At 39.3% G+C, this 14,677-nt stretch overlaps 1 protein-coding gene across 2 annotated transcripts in view; it reads left to right on the top strand.

Annotated features, from left to right (window-relative positions):
* Positions 1–14,677, top strand: part of pappa2 (pappalysin 2) — a 110,826-nt gene that overhangs the window by 87,908 nt on the left and 8,241 nt on the right. For both annotated transcript variants that reach the window (XM_078172928.1, XM_033651483.2), the window contains exon 25: positions 2,440–2,511. In XM_078172928.1, coding sequence (XP_078029054.1) covers positions 2,440–2,511 — 72 coding nt within the window. The remainder of the gene's footprint in view (positions 1–2,439; positions 2,512–14,677) is intronic.

Raw genomic sequence — 14,677 nt, 5'->3', positions numbered from 1 at the left:
CAGCCTGTGGCCCTTTGCTGCGTGTCTCTCCCCCTTCACGCTCATCTGTCCTATCAATTAAAGGCTTAAAAATGTAAAAATGCCCAGAAAAATATCTTAGAAAACAAAAAAAAAAAAAAGCCTGGGGCTGCCCATGTTAATTGCTCAATCTTAAAAATGCTGTACATTCAAAAGTATAGCAGGTGTGCAGACTTTGAGAATCATAACCATACGTGTTAAATCACAGTCACAACTTTTTTTTTTTTTTTTTTGCCTTACTTGTCAGGCGTTATCTTAAACTCTATTCAAAAATACTTCCAGCAAATTGGCATACATTAAGGAAGAGACAGAAATGAAGAAACCTACGTGATGGTAAACAAAACATCACACATCAACGCTTAACTACGCAGAGCAATGCTATGTTACGCCAACAGCTACAGAAAATAAAGTAGCACTTATGTTACATAACGTGGAAAGTTATCCACGGAATATTACTGTAACAAATAATTTTATTACACGCAGCAAAATTCCACGACCTCCAAAACTTTTAATGATTTCACTAATTGCCTGGCTTTTCCAGGCCTGGCAAACAAGAAATTCCTTGACTTTCTCAGGTTTTCCATGACTGTGGGAGCCCTGTTTATTTAGTCCAAACTATTATGAAGATAAATGATTGTTTTGTCTTTGAAATCCTAAACTCTAAACATACAGGGGCACAGTGGTGCAAACTGGACACCCTTGTTTTTGAAATTCGTGTAGATCCAATGAGTTTTTGAAAAGGGGGTGGTGGGGGGTTTGGGGTTGCGAGGACAGAGTCACAGGGAGTTCATGAGATCAGTTTTTGTCTATCTGCAAGAGTACAGTAGCGTTATGATAACCTTACTTGGCTTATATGATGATATGTCAATCCTGTTTTTTAGCCTGATTAGGCTGAGTTGTTTTGATTTAGCAAACACTAACCAGTATTTTCCCTTGCACTGCTGCTAAGTCATTAGTGCCACTGCTATGAAATCTCCCCACACACAATAAACTCACTGCCTGCCAGAGCCGAGGATGAGCAGGGATTTTAAATAGAATACTCTAGGTAAGAGTGCTCAGTGGTTTGAAGGCCAATCAGAAAACCGATCGGTAACATTCTGATACTGCTACATTATGAACAACACATCTGTGTTGAAATCAGCAGCAGGTAACAACTAAGTAACATTAGCTGTCATTGTTACCAGCCGGTTGTGGCAACTAACAGCTCACTTAGCTTGCACTGAGTTACACAATAATGGGTTCAAGCTCTATTCAGTAAAATGAGTTTGAGGTGAAGGTAAATCATAACATTCTCATGATGTGTTCAAATTAATCTTGTATTGTTTTGTGAGAGAAATGAATAAATACAGCTGCTTGAAGGAGAAATTTGTTGCTGTTTTCTTAGCAACATCAAATAGATATTAGAGGGGGGATTGTGAAATATTTTTGAGGCAGTTATGAAAAAAAGATGTTATGCCTGTGAAAGAAGGTTAAGCTGTTTTAAAGGTTGTTTCATAAATGTGTGTGATTCAATTTGTGCCCATTCAAAGGTAGTTTAATGAAGGAGTGAATGACTTTAAAAAAGCTCAATACTTTTTTTATAAAGAAGATTGTTCTGTGTACCTGGCACAAAAGGGGTAATGAGTAACAACCACAACACTACATTCATTTTGTAGCAGTAAGATTACATTAATTCTAGGGTAGATTTTTTTTCCTATATCCTCATTCTGGAATTAACCGGAGGATTCTTTATCACCTCTGATGACTTTTTACCCCTGGTATATACATGCTGTGTACAAGTTGCATTTCATGTTGAATCGTTGTGTCAGGATACTAAATAATATATTACACAAGTCTCAGATTTCCATGAATGTTACTGTGGTAGATTTTGAGTCACTCACACATTTCACTGAATTTGAAATAAACATGGAGTAGGATTTTGTAAACAGTCTAACCACAAGATCCATTAGTAGCTGTTCTGGAGCTTTTCTTGTCTTCAAAGTTGAGCTTGAAAATAATTTTAGAACCTTGGAAAAACCCAACTCCAACTGCAATGATTAACAAGTTACAAAATATGTTAACATGTTCTTTAACTATTAATTCCAGTTTTAGAATAAGAGAACAAATATCCTCTGTTGATCAGCACACATAGGGGAACATTTTTGAAGAGATTTCAAAATGGATGGACTGGTGGTTTGATGTTTTAATCTCACCGATGTGGTCCATGAGGCGGTTGGCATTATCCTCTACCTGTGGCCATTGACAGCTTAAATCAATGGCTTTACCTTAACTTGTACTACTTTGGAGCCTCTGGCTTACAAAACTCCTACAAAAATGCTTTTTTGACTGAGTGTGATATTGTTTTCTATGGCAAACACAGTGGTTATCCATTTCCTGTGACTGCATTGCTCAATCGTTGTTCTTACATGCTTTGTTTTCCAGAGCATAGTCTGCACAGGGATGATGAAGTGGTACCCTGACCCTCAACACATCCATTGCATCCAGTCATGTGAGGTAAGAGTCCAGACAGCCAAGCAGTCCTGCATCAAATACACGAGTATGTGCAAATACTTTCCATCCAGATATCAGCCGCACACCAAGGTCTTTGAAACTGTTAAATGAGTGTCTATTTTAGTCTCCACTGATACTATATCTGGCCAAGGTCTAGAAAAGTATTTACTGCAGCTGAGAGTACCTGAGTTGAGTTTTTTTCCCCTGTTACAGTTCTGATGTTTTTACTGTGGTGAGAAGAGAAAAGTTCAAAGAAGTGAGAGTCAACAAAATAGCTTTGGCTGCATGGGCCTTTTGTATCACACATTTGGTGGTTTCCATGATACACTGTTGTCCTTCAAGCTGACAGCACATAAAAACCACTTATTGTAACTAAGCACCAATGGGCTTTGTGAAAATAGTGTTTGATACTTCTTTCTTCTTTTCTTGATGCCTCTGTTTTTACAAACATTTGGCAGTACTGGTATTTGGTTCTCATGTATATTATGTGCTTATGTCTGCTTTTAAAGCATCAAGGTAAGGAAGCTCTCACTCTGGCTTCAATCCTGTAATTATCAAAGATATTTTATTTAGCGTCGTGACAGGGAATACTAAATCCTTAAGACAATTACACCATATCTGGGCATTATCACATTACATTTACTGCCCTAGACAGACTTTTCCAATAATATTAAACATGAGGCAAAACATGCTGTATCTCTGTATCCCTGTTGTCATCACTACTCAAGATACCAGAGCCAGTGTGCAATGTGCTTCACATTTAATGATGATAAATCTCTGAGAAAAATATATTTATTCCTCACACTTAAAGCTTTACAAGAATTCTTTTCAAATTGGTCCAAAGACCTTTTTTTTTTTTTACAGCGATTCTGGCTTTGTAAAATGTTGTTAGGCCTGCCAAGACTAATGGATTATCTGATAAAGGAAAATAAATTAATCACTGCATTATGTTAGATTAAGATGAATTGTTTAGGCTGACACAAGGCTTTAAAATCTTTCTGGCTAGTTCAAAAACTTCTATCTAGTGTGTGCTGGAACTCTTACTGTTTTACAAAGGGAGATGGATAATGTTTAATGCTTATTGACAAGGTAACACAATCTGAATTATTTGTGAATTTACATTCAGAAAGGAAATAAATTTGATTTTTACTGGAAACAGCAGCTGGATACTTTAAGCAGTAAAGTTTAACTAGTTAATTTGTACACAACTTCACAAACTACATATTTGACCAAGACGGATCATATGTAAAACATTGTAGCAAGTCAATTACTAAACTAAATCATCAATAAGTCACTTTTGTTCCAGTCTTGACAGTGAAAGATATCATAACTAGATCTAGATCTTCATCATTGCTTAGCTGATGCCGTCACTATCTATAACACTAGAAAAGCAAAGTGCTTTTAAATTTGTCCAAATGATCATATCCCACCTGTACACAATTTGGTATGGATATTTACAGCAAGATGATTTCTACTGGATTTGTTAACCACTGGTAAAGCACCACCGTTGGTTCAAAATTTCCTCCTCTGACACAACTTTGGTTCCTGAGAATACTGGAAGACGAAAGTGTTGGAGACTAGTATTACCTGGGCATCTCTAGTAAATTTGTAATAATTGTGGAGGTCGTCTGTGATCTTAATCCAGTGCAAATTTGCAATTCCCTTTACTTCAAATCAAGTAAAAATTCCTCTGCAAATTACCTACCAAATTTTCCCAAACACAGAGGCCCATGGGAATTGGCATCTCATTGATTTGGGGTTTTATACAGTTTTTTTGTTTTCTCTACACCTCTTTCCCAGTCAAGAATTATGGAGGCTGCAGCACTGGCAATTACAAATTAATTATAAATTAAAGTTCTGACAGCATTATCCATCAGAGGAGCGAAAGATGATGAGATGGATGCGGTGAGAATGAGTGGCAGAATCGGTTCTGTTTGTTTGACCCACATTTTTTTAAAAAAGAACATAGTTAAACACTGTACATCATCACTACTAGTGCTGTAGTGTTTCTTTGTTGTGTAGAGTAATTTTACAAATGACTGTGCACATCATATCTGATGTCAGTAGGTTTGAGGAAAAATGGACTTTGCTTATCCCATGCACACATGAAAGATAGAGGTTTACAGAGGTAAATTACATGAAGTCCCCCAGTAATTTTTTAATTTTAATTTTTATATACTTTATTATTAAAGGGGAAATTCAATGTTTTCACTCTATTGTCATATACATACACACATGCACAAACAGGACCTATACATGCATTAATGGAGAGATGTCAGAGTGAGCGGTTGGGGGGTTTGGTACCTTGCTCAAGGCAGTGCCCACGAGGTGAACTGGCACCTCTCCAGCTATCAGTTCATATTTGGTCCGGATGGGGACTTGAACAGGTGACCCTCCGGTTCCCAACCTAAGTCCCTATGGACTGAGCTGAACCAAGATCCCTTCTTTCTCACATTTGATCTGATTACTTTTGGTTTCACAGTGCAATTGTACCAGCCCAGTAAAGGACAATATATGACATGTCCACGCCCTGTCATCATTACCTATGTGAGCTGTGTCCTACAGCCTCCCACTCAAGCTAACATTAGTAGTAGTAACTGTCACCAGCATCATTTAGTGGTAGGAGCAGCACAATGATCAGTATGTTGTCTGTTCCGATGCCTTCATAGTGTGGGGGGAAAAAAACACTGCAGCCTCTAGAGGCCGCTGTAGCATGACCTCAGACTTTTGGGCTTGTTGAGTTTCATTATATTCTGTGTGTTGTAGTTTGTATCATAATTGAAAGTTAGTTACAATTTAACGTCCATCTCTGCTCAGTAATATTTTAGCAGTGACAGTAAATCATTTAAAATCTTAAACCCAGATAGTTTTTATTTGGCACTCATGTTGGGTTCAGAAAAGGCTGGAACTACCGATGGAACACATAAACTGTTGATGTCTCACGGTATTAAAATATTCTTCCTACCTGCCAGCACTACATTTTCCCCTTCCACCTTCCCGTGAATGTTGCTAGGCAAAACAGTTGCTTATAACCCGCTCCTCCATGACAACACTGTAAATTATACCAGACCACATGTGCTGCATATACTCTATGCCAGATCTCATCCAGATGCCATTGCTCCCAATCTTTCTCTTATTCTGCCTGTCTTTCCATTCTACCTTAAAACCTGCTTGACAATATGTGTAAAAGTCAGCTAAGGATTCTTATCAGCACAGCAGCCCTTGTACAACTGCCAGGCCGAGACTGTTCTGTAATGGTTTTATCTACTTTGGTGCCTTAGACAGAGTTGCATCTGCAGTTTCTTACTAGAATGCTCTTCACACTTTCTCAGAATGTTCTCAGCATGATAAAAAATGCTTGCTGGACCAATAAGGACAAAAAATTTGATGAGTGTGTGTACCAGAAAGCCAATTAAATGCATTGACTCATGCATCAGTTAATATGAGGCATTTAGCCAACGAGGACAGAATCTATTTAAACCATTTGGTTGGTGGATGCTGTGTTAATCCCCCCAATCACATCATGAAGCACTGTATAGTAGCTTTCCAGTCTGAGACAGGTAACAATAAGTTTCCCATTGAGGATTAGGGATAGTAATGTTTATATCACAACAGTTCTGCATGAGGCCATATGTACACAAATAAAACAGTTCTGATCATAACCTCTGCCACACATCTGACACAAAAGTTCTCCACCGGCTCAAACAGGCTGGATGTTAGCTGTTTGCTTTTGATGGAAGATCAGAGTATTGAAGACAAAGTGGACCGACAGTGAACTCAACATTCTACCAACACCTGCTGTAATTACAGTTGCAAAGCTAGACTATTGCTAAAGAAATCTTTTTTTTTTCCTATGTACGGCTCTGTTTTTATGTAATTTATTCTGAAACACATGCTGTGGTTTTAATTGAAGACAAACACAACCAAAGCAAATAACCAAATGAGTCTCTGGACTAAATGCTTCCAGAAGAGAAAAGGCTGTTAGTTCAGACAGCCCTGTTTGTTAGACAGCGGAATAATTTATAATTTTTGTGTGTGTGTGTGTGTGTGTGTGTGTGTGTGGGGGGGGGGGGGGGGGGGGGGGGGGGGGGGGGGTAAAAAGCACAGGTCCCAAATCATTTGGGAAAGGGTTTCTTAGCTTTCCTAATACAAAGCTTGCTAACCAAGAAAGTCAAGGATTCTTGATCAACTAAGATAGAAATGTGTGAATGTGAGCACATATAACATCTTTAAATAACCAATGGCAATGAGAGATTTTATGTGGCCATAGCTTGCCTCGCTAGCTAGGAGGTTTGTTAACTATGTTCCTTAATATGTTTCCTCCCTGTACACTGAGTACAAGTTCTGTGGTTGACAGTACACATTTGTTTTAAGATCATTCATCTTTAAGAGAACACTTCCCCCGCTAACCATCCATCCATACTCAGTAACTTTTCCGGCTACAATTTACGGTTGCAACAGGCTAAACAAGGTATTCCAAATGTGTGTTGCCCTTGCCACATCTTCCAGTCCCGCTGTGTTTGTGGGCTTCAGCATGTTCTGGGTCTTCCCTGTGGTCTCCCTTGAATCTTCCAGCTGGACTTGCCTGTAAAATCTCCACAGGGAGTTAATCAGGATGTTACCATCAGGAAAATGTACCAACTCTCTAGCCTCTCCTGGAATCCAAGATATATAGGGCTACCTGGCAGCTGTTTAAGGACGGGTGAAAGTCCAGAACCATCAACCCATGTTCCAGCAAGTTCTGTACGTCCTGCAAGAGATTTTTGAGAATGTGTTAATCCAGGGGGGTGTTGAAGCAGAAGTTACTGCTGGTATTGAAGACTCTGACTGCTTTAGAGCTTGGAACCACCCACTGGTGCAGTTTTGGTGAAGCTTTCGACAGTTAGGACATGTACACAACTATATTTTCATAAAGCAGAATGCCACCATTGGAATGCCACCATTGACTGGGTTGCTAACCTTGATGTGTTTTATGAGATTTAAGATTCACCTTGACTGCAAAACTGCCCATATCTTTCTGCATAGACCAGGGACTTAGTGATGTTCAGTTTGTAACCTCAGTGTCTTCACAATAGAAGCTCTTCAGTGGTTTACAGGTGGAAATATAGAGCACACCTACCTATCCTACTCTGTAAACTGCATGCACTCTACTGAGCGGATGGCACAGGGACATATAGTCAGACCATTGCTGGAAAACATGTGTTAGAAGTGGTTCTTCCGTGAAAAGGGGGTTTTACAGGTGACCTGGTGACATATCATGTTTAAAATGAAAATACAAGCAGCAAAAGTTGGCAGAAACCTGGCAGTGAGTGGCATTTTTAAGCGCTGGGACTGAACTTCAATCATGTGTTTATGTGCTCTTAAGTCATCTGATGATTCACATATTTTTGGCAGTGACATGATTTTTTAAGCGTGTTAAAGGAAGACTTGGTTTCCTTTAAAAAGGATTATGACAGATGCAGCCAGATTAGTCAAACCTGGCTGCTTGGTCGTGTATACGGTAACCAAATTTCTTAAGGCTTTTTTGCATGCTTGTGCATGGTAAAGAACCAGAATTGGGAAAGTAACACAAGATTGAAGTGGGATGAAAGCCAAGATTGCAAGTAATTAAATCCAAAGTCTGACCAAAACTGAGATGAAAAATATCAAAATATTAGTTCTACCATTTAATAATCTGGTTTCCACAACCAGTTAGTTGCGGAAGCCAGATTACAAGTAGCCCACTGGCTAGTTGTATAATTCAAACACAGCAGAAATTGTGCTCCTCAGAGCTTGTCTTTTTACTATGTCTTCAGTCCAATGCTCCAACCATAAACCGAGCATAGCGTTAGTTCAGGCAGGACACGATGTCAAGCTCAGCTCACATCCCATCTACATCAGCTGAGCAGCTGATTGATGGAAGGGCATCAGCTGATTGGTCACATGATCCCTTGCTATACTACCAACTGGCAAATCTCATTCAGGGCACCCTTTTTAAACTGCTTTGGCCTGCCTACTGTTGCTGCATCTTTGTTGCTGCTCTCCCTGCCTTAGGCTTTCCATGTAGGCGCATGGAAGGGCAGGGAGGTTTGCTCTCTCTGCCTTAGGCTTTCCTCATTTGCACATGAAGGGCAGAGAGGTGTGTTCTGTCTGCCTTAGGCTTTCTGCATAGGCTTAGAAAAGGCAGAGAGGCCCCAGGACAGAGCCATACTGCCAAACAGAATACTGCAAATGGAACTTAAGTTTTCTTTGAATAAAGTGGTCCTGACTGAAATATGCAAAATCCTTACAGTGGCAGTCATGTAGTCAGGACTTAACATGGTTCTAATAGTCGATTTCACAGTAGGTTATAACACACTTAAACCACAATCATGGTTCAAAAACATGGTAAGTGATGAAATAAGATTAGATAGGATTACAGACCAACTGCATGTAAACTGGGCTTTTACAGTAATCTGTATTCTCTATAATGCACACTTATACACGTCAACCACAGTACATCCCTACCTTAACCTAACTGACAACCTCCAGGGCTGAACAATGAGGTCAGCAGGAACAGTAAAATGTAAAAATGGCCCATTTGCATGTTGGGAAAGATTAAATTATAAATGAAGATATTAAAAAAAAACCTTTATTGCCAAAGACCTGTCCATTTTCTATCATTTTAATTTACATGAAAGTAGACTGTCTTTAAACTTTTAGCACCATTGAACAGGAAAAGTGTAGACTCACAAGTCAGTCTTTAGATGCTTTGCTTAACTAAAGACTGATGACTTTCTCCCTGATTTTGTGTTTAGATGGGCGGATACAATTTCAGAGTTTAAAAAAACTCTGTACGTTGCAGAACCAATAGTAAATCCGCAGGGCGGTCCTAAGGTGGCTCGCTGAACTCTTGTGCTCGTATACATAGTCCAACTGCGTTAAAAGTTTTAAACAAAGTCGCTGTAAGTCCTAGGCACTAGGTCCTAGGTCCAAGGCACACGTTTGATAAAAAGGAGTTAAATCTCTCGGCATCCATTTTCAAGCTCTCTGTGTGTTTATTTCCTTGTGGATGAGAAAAGGGGGAGCTCACATTTCCGAGAAGGCGTGTCCTTTTAAAAAAATGCAAGAGGCATTGCTTTGTTGCTGGCCATTTTCTCCAGTGTGTTAAACACACCTTAGAAAGGAGTGTCCCCAGACTATCAGAAGGCAGAGATCTCTGATGGTCTGGTGACAAGACTAGGAAAAGTGCAGAAAACTGCCATTCTGTGAATGGCCACTAGAGGCTTGCTCCAAGGGTGAGTCAAACCCCATAGATCCCCCATGCTAAAATGCCCAACTATAGAGCTGAAATAAACATGTTTACAGCCTGGTACCAAAAACAGTTGTGGTCTCTATAGCGTATTTCCTCATTTAGGTCAACAGTATGGGTGAGGGGGGGATTCTGTATTACTTAGCTGTTTACATTTTGTTAAATATGGTCACTTCTGACTTTAAAAAGATGGGGACCTCCAAAGTGCCAAATTCAAGGTGTCAAAACAGGAGTCCACAAACCAACTGACGTCACAGTGGCTATGTTGGTTTTTTTGTTTGTTTTTGGTTTCTTATACAGTATATGCTTTAACCTAGTTCTCACGGTGTTTTTTCTTCTGAGCATATAAATATAGCCAATGATTAATGATTCAAGTTCTATGGCTTACATCCCATAATGCCTGGCACTCTATGGTTGACTGTGTTTTACAATCCCCAGACCCCAAACTACAACCACCATCAATACACACACATATACAAACCTCCCTTGAACTGATCAAGGGAGGTCTGTTTTTCCTATCAAAAGGAAAAACACTTTGAGTCATGGAGAGAAGAGAAAAGGGCAAACCTCACACTCCCCCAACTGTTTTCAGAGAGCTCTGGGCAAGAGTGGCGAACAGGGCGAAGGAGGGGGAGATGATAAAATGTCTGCTATTAAAAGAATGATTGGTAGGAGGTGAAAAATAAATATATTGCTGCTTGACATATCTGTGTTTTATAATGTTCTGATGAAGAGCTTGGCTGGTGCTGATGACAGCACATGTTCCCCTAGAAATAGCCAATGCTAAGAGGTGGAATATTTATGTTAGCGAGGTGTGGGGCTGCTGCTGCTTTGTATATCTCTTTTACACCGATTTGAAGGGAGTTACTGTGTAATGGTAATACACAAGCAAGTTGACCTTTTAATTACCCATATGGAAAGAAGGTGCACAGCCAGCTCCGGCTGGTTTAATTCTCTTCATGGGTCTGTGGAATTAGGTATATGCTGCCTGGAGGGGAATGTAAATAACAATTAACCCCAGCATGATCCCTGACCTCAAAATTAACCTCATGTGGGTAACGTGTGGGGTCCACTAATTTTAACGGTCATTAGCAAGGAAAGACATGTATATGAAATGGAGCTCAAACCCACATTAAAGGTGCAGTCAGCAGTTCTAATCCAACACACATTTTTTGTCAAATACAGCAAATACCTTCTCTCAAAAAATAAAAAACTATCTGGTGTTCTTTAAATGGGAAACAAACAAAGTGGCTTGGATGGAGCTACACAGCACAATGCCAGCTAATCTCCCTTTTCCACATCCTCACCCGTGAGGATACGAGGTACACCATGATAGTAATAAAACCTAAATACACAATTGCTGACCTCACTTTTAAAGCTGTGATATGAAAATATGAAAAATTCAAATTAAACTGACAGGAGGTTAAGCAGGTCAGCATTATGCCTGACTGTCCTAAACTATAAAGGTAATGCACACACACTAGTAGTGATTTGGGTGAGGCATCTGGTGCAATCGCTGGTAAAGTATTTACTCAGAAACAGAACGATTAAATAGATTTATTTATGCCATGGCAGTTTAGTTGGGAAAGGCAAGGGGATTTGTCAAGTAGGGAGTTCTTTGAAGTGCAGAAATCTTCTCAGCAGCTGCTCTCTCCCCCTGCGCAGGTCAGGTAGAACCCTAAGTCTTTGAAATGACTCCATCAGCTCATCGGAGAAAGCCAAAAGTATCTTTGGCACACAGCAGTTGTTTTCATATTGTTGGCACTTCAGGGAAACCCTCAAGCTTTTGACTGAAACATTAAAAAGGTTTTCATCATGACGTGTTTGAGATTCTCTGTAACTTAAATTCCACAAATTTGCGTGCCACTTCAGAGTTTATCCAGAAGGACTCCCACTCTAGCCAGAGCACTGAAAAAAAAAAAAAACAGTTTGAGGAATTGTCATCAATATTCTTAGTAAGGTGAAGCATAACTGAACACTCAGATCAAATGACATCTGTCTGTCTACTCTGTCTGCCCTAGTTTAAATAAAAGGTCAGCTAAATGAGCTGTTAAAGTAAACCTCTCTTGCTAAATTAAATTCAGTGAGTGTCAGTTTGTCACATTGTTTATCCTGGAATGCCAAGAGAAGCAAATTTCACTCCATGTCTCTTCAAAAAGGCTCCAAAAGTGAAAGCCATTTCTACTTGTGCAGCAGGTCTCAGGTGGTTTATCAAGACTGGGGGGTACAATTTTCAGCGAATGCCTTCTGTGACCTTACATGAAAAATTGAGCTGTTATGATCATGGACTTAAAATTATGTTTAATTTACTTCTTTGAGCTGTCACCATTGGCGTGGAGACCTGAATGAATCCCCAAACTATTAGGTCTTTGAAGGCTTAGACACACCAAACCAACATGAAAGAACTAGCAGCAATGAAAGCTGACTGTTGCATCACCTCATGTAACCTGTGTCTTGGCCAAAAAGTTGCATCCAACCAGCACGTACCTTCTGTGCCTCTATGAGAGGAAATAACTCTCCATACCAGAAGACGGCAGGAGTCTTTAAGTGTCATTCAAAAAGGGAAACGGAAGACTGTTTTGACGTTAGTTAGCCAGTTAGCACAATAACAATCCAAACCAATGTTGAAGGAACAGAGCATATTTATCATGCTCCAGTAAACAGTAACACAAACCATCACGAAACATTTCTGCTAAAGGGCTCAATGGATAAAGAAAAATAATCGTACCTTATGTAACAAGTTTTTTCAATCTCACTCCCTCTTGACTTCAGCTGTTTTTTTACTTTCCTCACTTCCACTTCTCATGTGGTGAGATGAATGGCCAATCAGAGTGATTTAATTCACAGGCAGGCTCTGTCGTCTCCGACATTAATTCAGTATGCTTTATCCTCAACATGCCAAAAAGGGCCGACGAGGGCCAGTGGTGTGGGACACACCGCAAAGGCTAGGGTGACAGACGCTTACCGACGGACCAGCACTGAGCGACGACTGTCTGTCGGTTTGGTGTGTCAGGGCCTTTAAATGTAGACGTAGACAATATTTGCCAAGTAGCTACACCAATTCTAATACTTTATTATATTCTACACATTATGGTATCCAAAAATGTGTCTGTTCACTCACCCCCTCTAAGCCACTCGTGCCTGCCCTGTCTTCACTTTCCTTCTCTCCCTGAATCGTCTGGAGCAAATATGAGATTATTAGTGACCGTGTGCTTATTCATCGATGTAAGGTGGCCAAAAAGAGTAATGATAGATTTTTACTTCATTTTATTCTATCATAGTTTCCAAAAATCTCACCATTCTCACTCACCTCCTCCAAATCACCTGTGCCTGCGCTTTCTCCAGCTTCCTTCACTCCTCCTCTCTCCCTCTGGGTCCACTGTCAACATGAGATTCTTTGATAAACTATTGAATTCTGGTCATAGTTGAACAGCATGTGGTCCATGAAGGATAGTTGTTAGGCAAATGTAGACCTTCTGAAGCTTTAAGTTGATCCTTATGTAATGCCATGCCTCCTCTGCTGCATCTGTCTCTTCTTTCTCCTTTTGTTTTGCCCAATCACAACAAAGGGAATGAGACATAAGGAGCAACATGTGGTTAATAGAAGAAACTTCCATAGAAACACAGTGATGGAACCAGCTACTTATTTTCACTTTGTTAGCTTTTTTTCCCAAGGAAATGTCACTGTTCCTTTACATGGTTATTGTTATAACTTACACAAAGGTAAAACGGCCAAAGTGTGAAAATTAGTTTTTGAGAGACAGCTGGAAGCTAGTATTAGCTGTTTACTCCTGTGGAGTGTAGACCCTACATACCCCAGAGTCACTTTGATGTTCAGCTTTTAAATATTATGAAAATACTAACTATGCACTATATTTACAATATGTGTACTATCATTCATACTAGTATGAATCTTTTCAAATGCACTGAGCTGTAATTACCACGTCTCTTTCTGAGAGCCTCCTGGTTCAACACATGCAGCTTCAGTGGGACAATGTTTATCACACAGTAATAAATTAAGTTTTACTCGAAGAAGATGTCACAACAAACGTCACAGAGAAAAAAAAAGTGAATGACTGTGACATTATTCTGTGCACTATACAAGAAGCCATGACTCGAAACAAGCAGCAATTCTCTCTCTGTTGAACCCAGATTTGGAGTGTCAGTGCGCTCTTGTTAAATCTGCTTGAGGTTCACCGTTGGGCTGCAAATGAATTCAATTGGTACCATATTTTATGCTCATTATAAGAGAAAAAAAGTTGTGAAATATTTACATATTTTGAACTGTTTTGAACTTGTTCACCCCTAAGTACTTAAGCTTGACCACTGCAACAGAGGCTGAGTTAGTGTAGCCACTAAAATAAAGTCTAAAAAGCAGCTGGTTACATTGGCATAAAAAAACATGCATTTAATCAACATATGACTTTTAGTTATACATTTGTAACAGTAATCTTTATGTTGGCAGATGTTTTAGATAATCACAGATTAAATTATTAAACTGATTGGTGTTAAATATATAATATGCAACATTTCCCCATAAAATTGTGTAAGAACAACTAGACCAATTTTATACATTCTGTTGAGTTACTTACTGTAAAACTTCAATTAGTAGCCTGGGCTATTATTTGCTTAAATCACTTAACTCAACAGGCTCATATCTGGGACAGACGCCTATATAATCCAGGCCTTTAATTCCTTTTAACCAATATGAATATATCTTGTATAAAAATTAGGCTTTGAATAACATATCAATTATGTGTTATAGCACTTGTTTCACGGCACCCCATGATAACGGCATACTGACACAACACCACTTTATCCTGTTAAAATAAGATTCATAACTTAGATTAATATTTATAAAAACACTTCTAATTCTTTTGATTGGTGGACCCTGTAGGA

This window comes from Epinephelus lanceolatus, chromosome 12 (assembly GCF_041903045.1).
Source record: "Epinephelus lanceolatus isolate andai-2023 chromosome 12, ASM4190304v1, whole genome shotgun sequence".
Classification (NCBI taxonomy): domain Eukaryota; kingdom Metazoa; phylum Chordata; class Actinopteri; order Perciformes; family Serranidae; genus Epinephelus; species Epinephelus lanceolatus.
The sequence above is the reverse complement of the archived record's forward strand: the minus strand, read 5'-3'. Positions and strand labels throughout refer to the sequence as shown.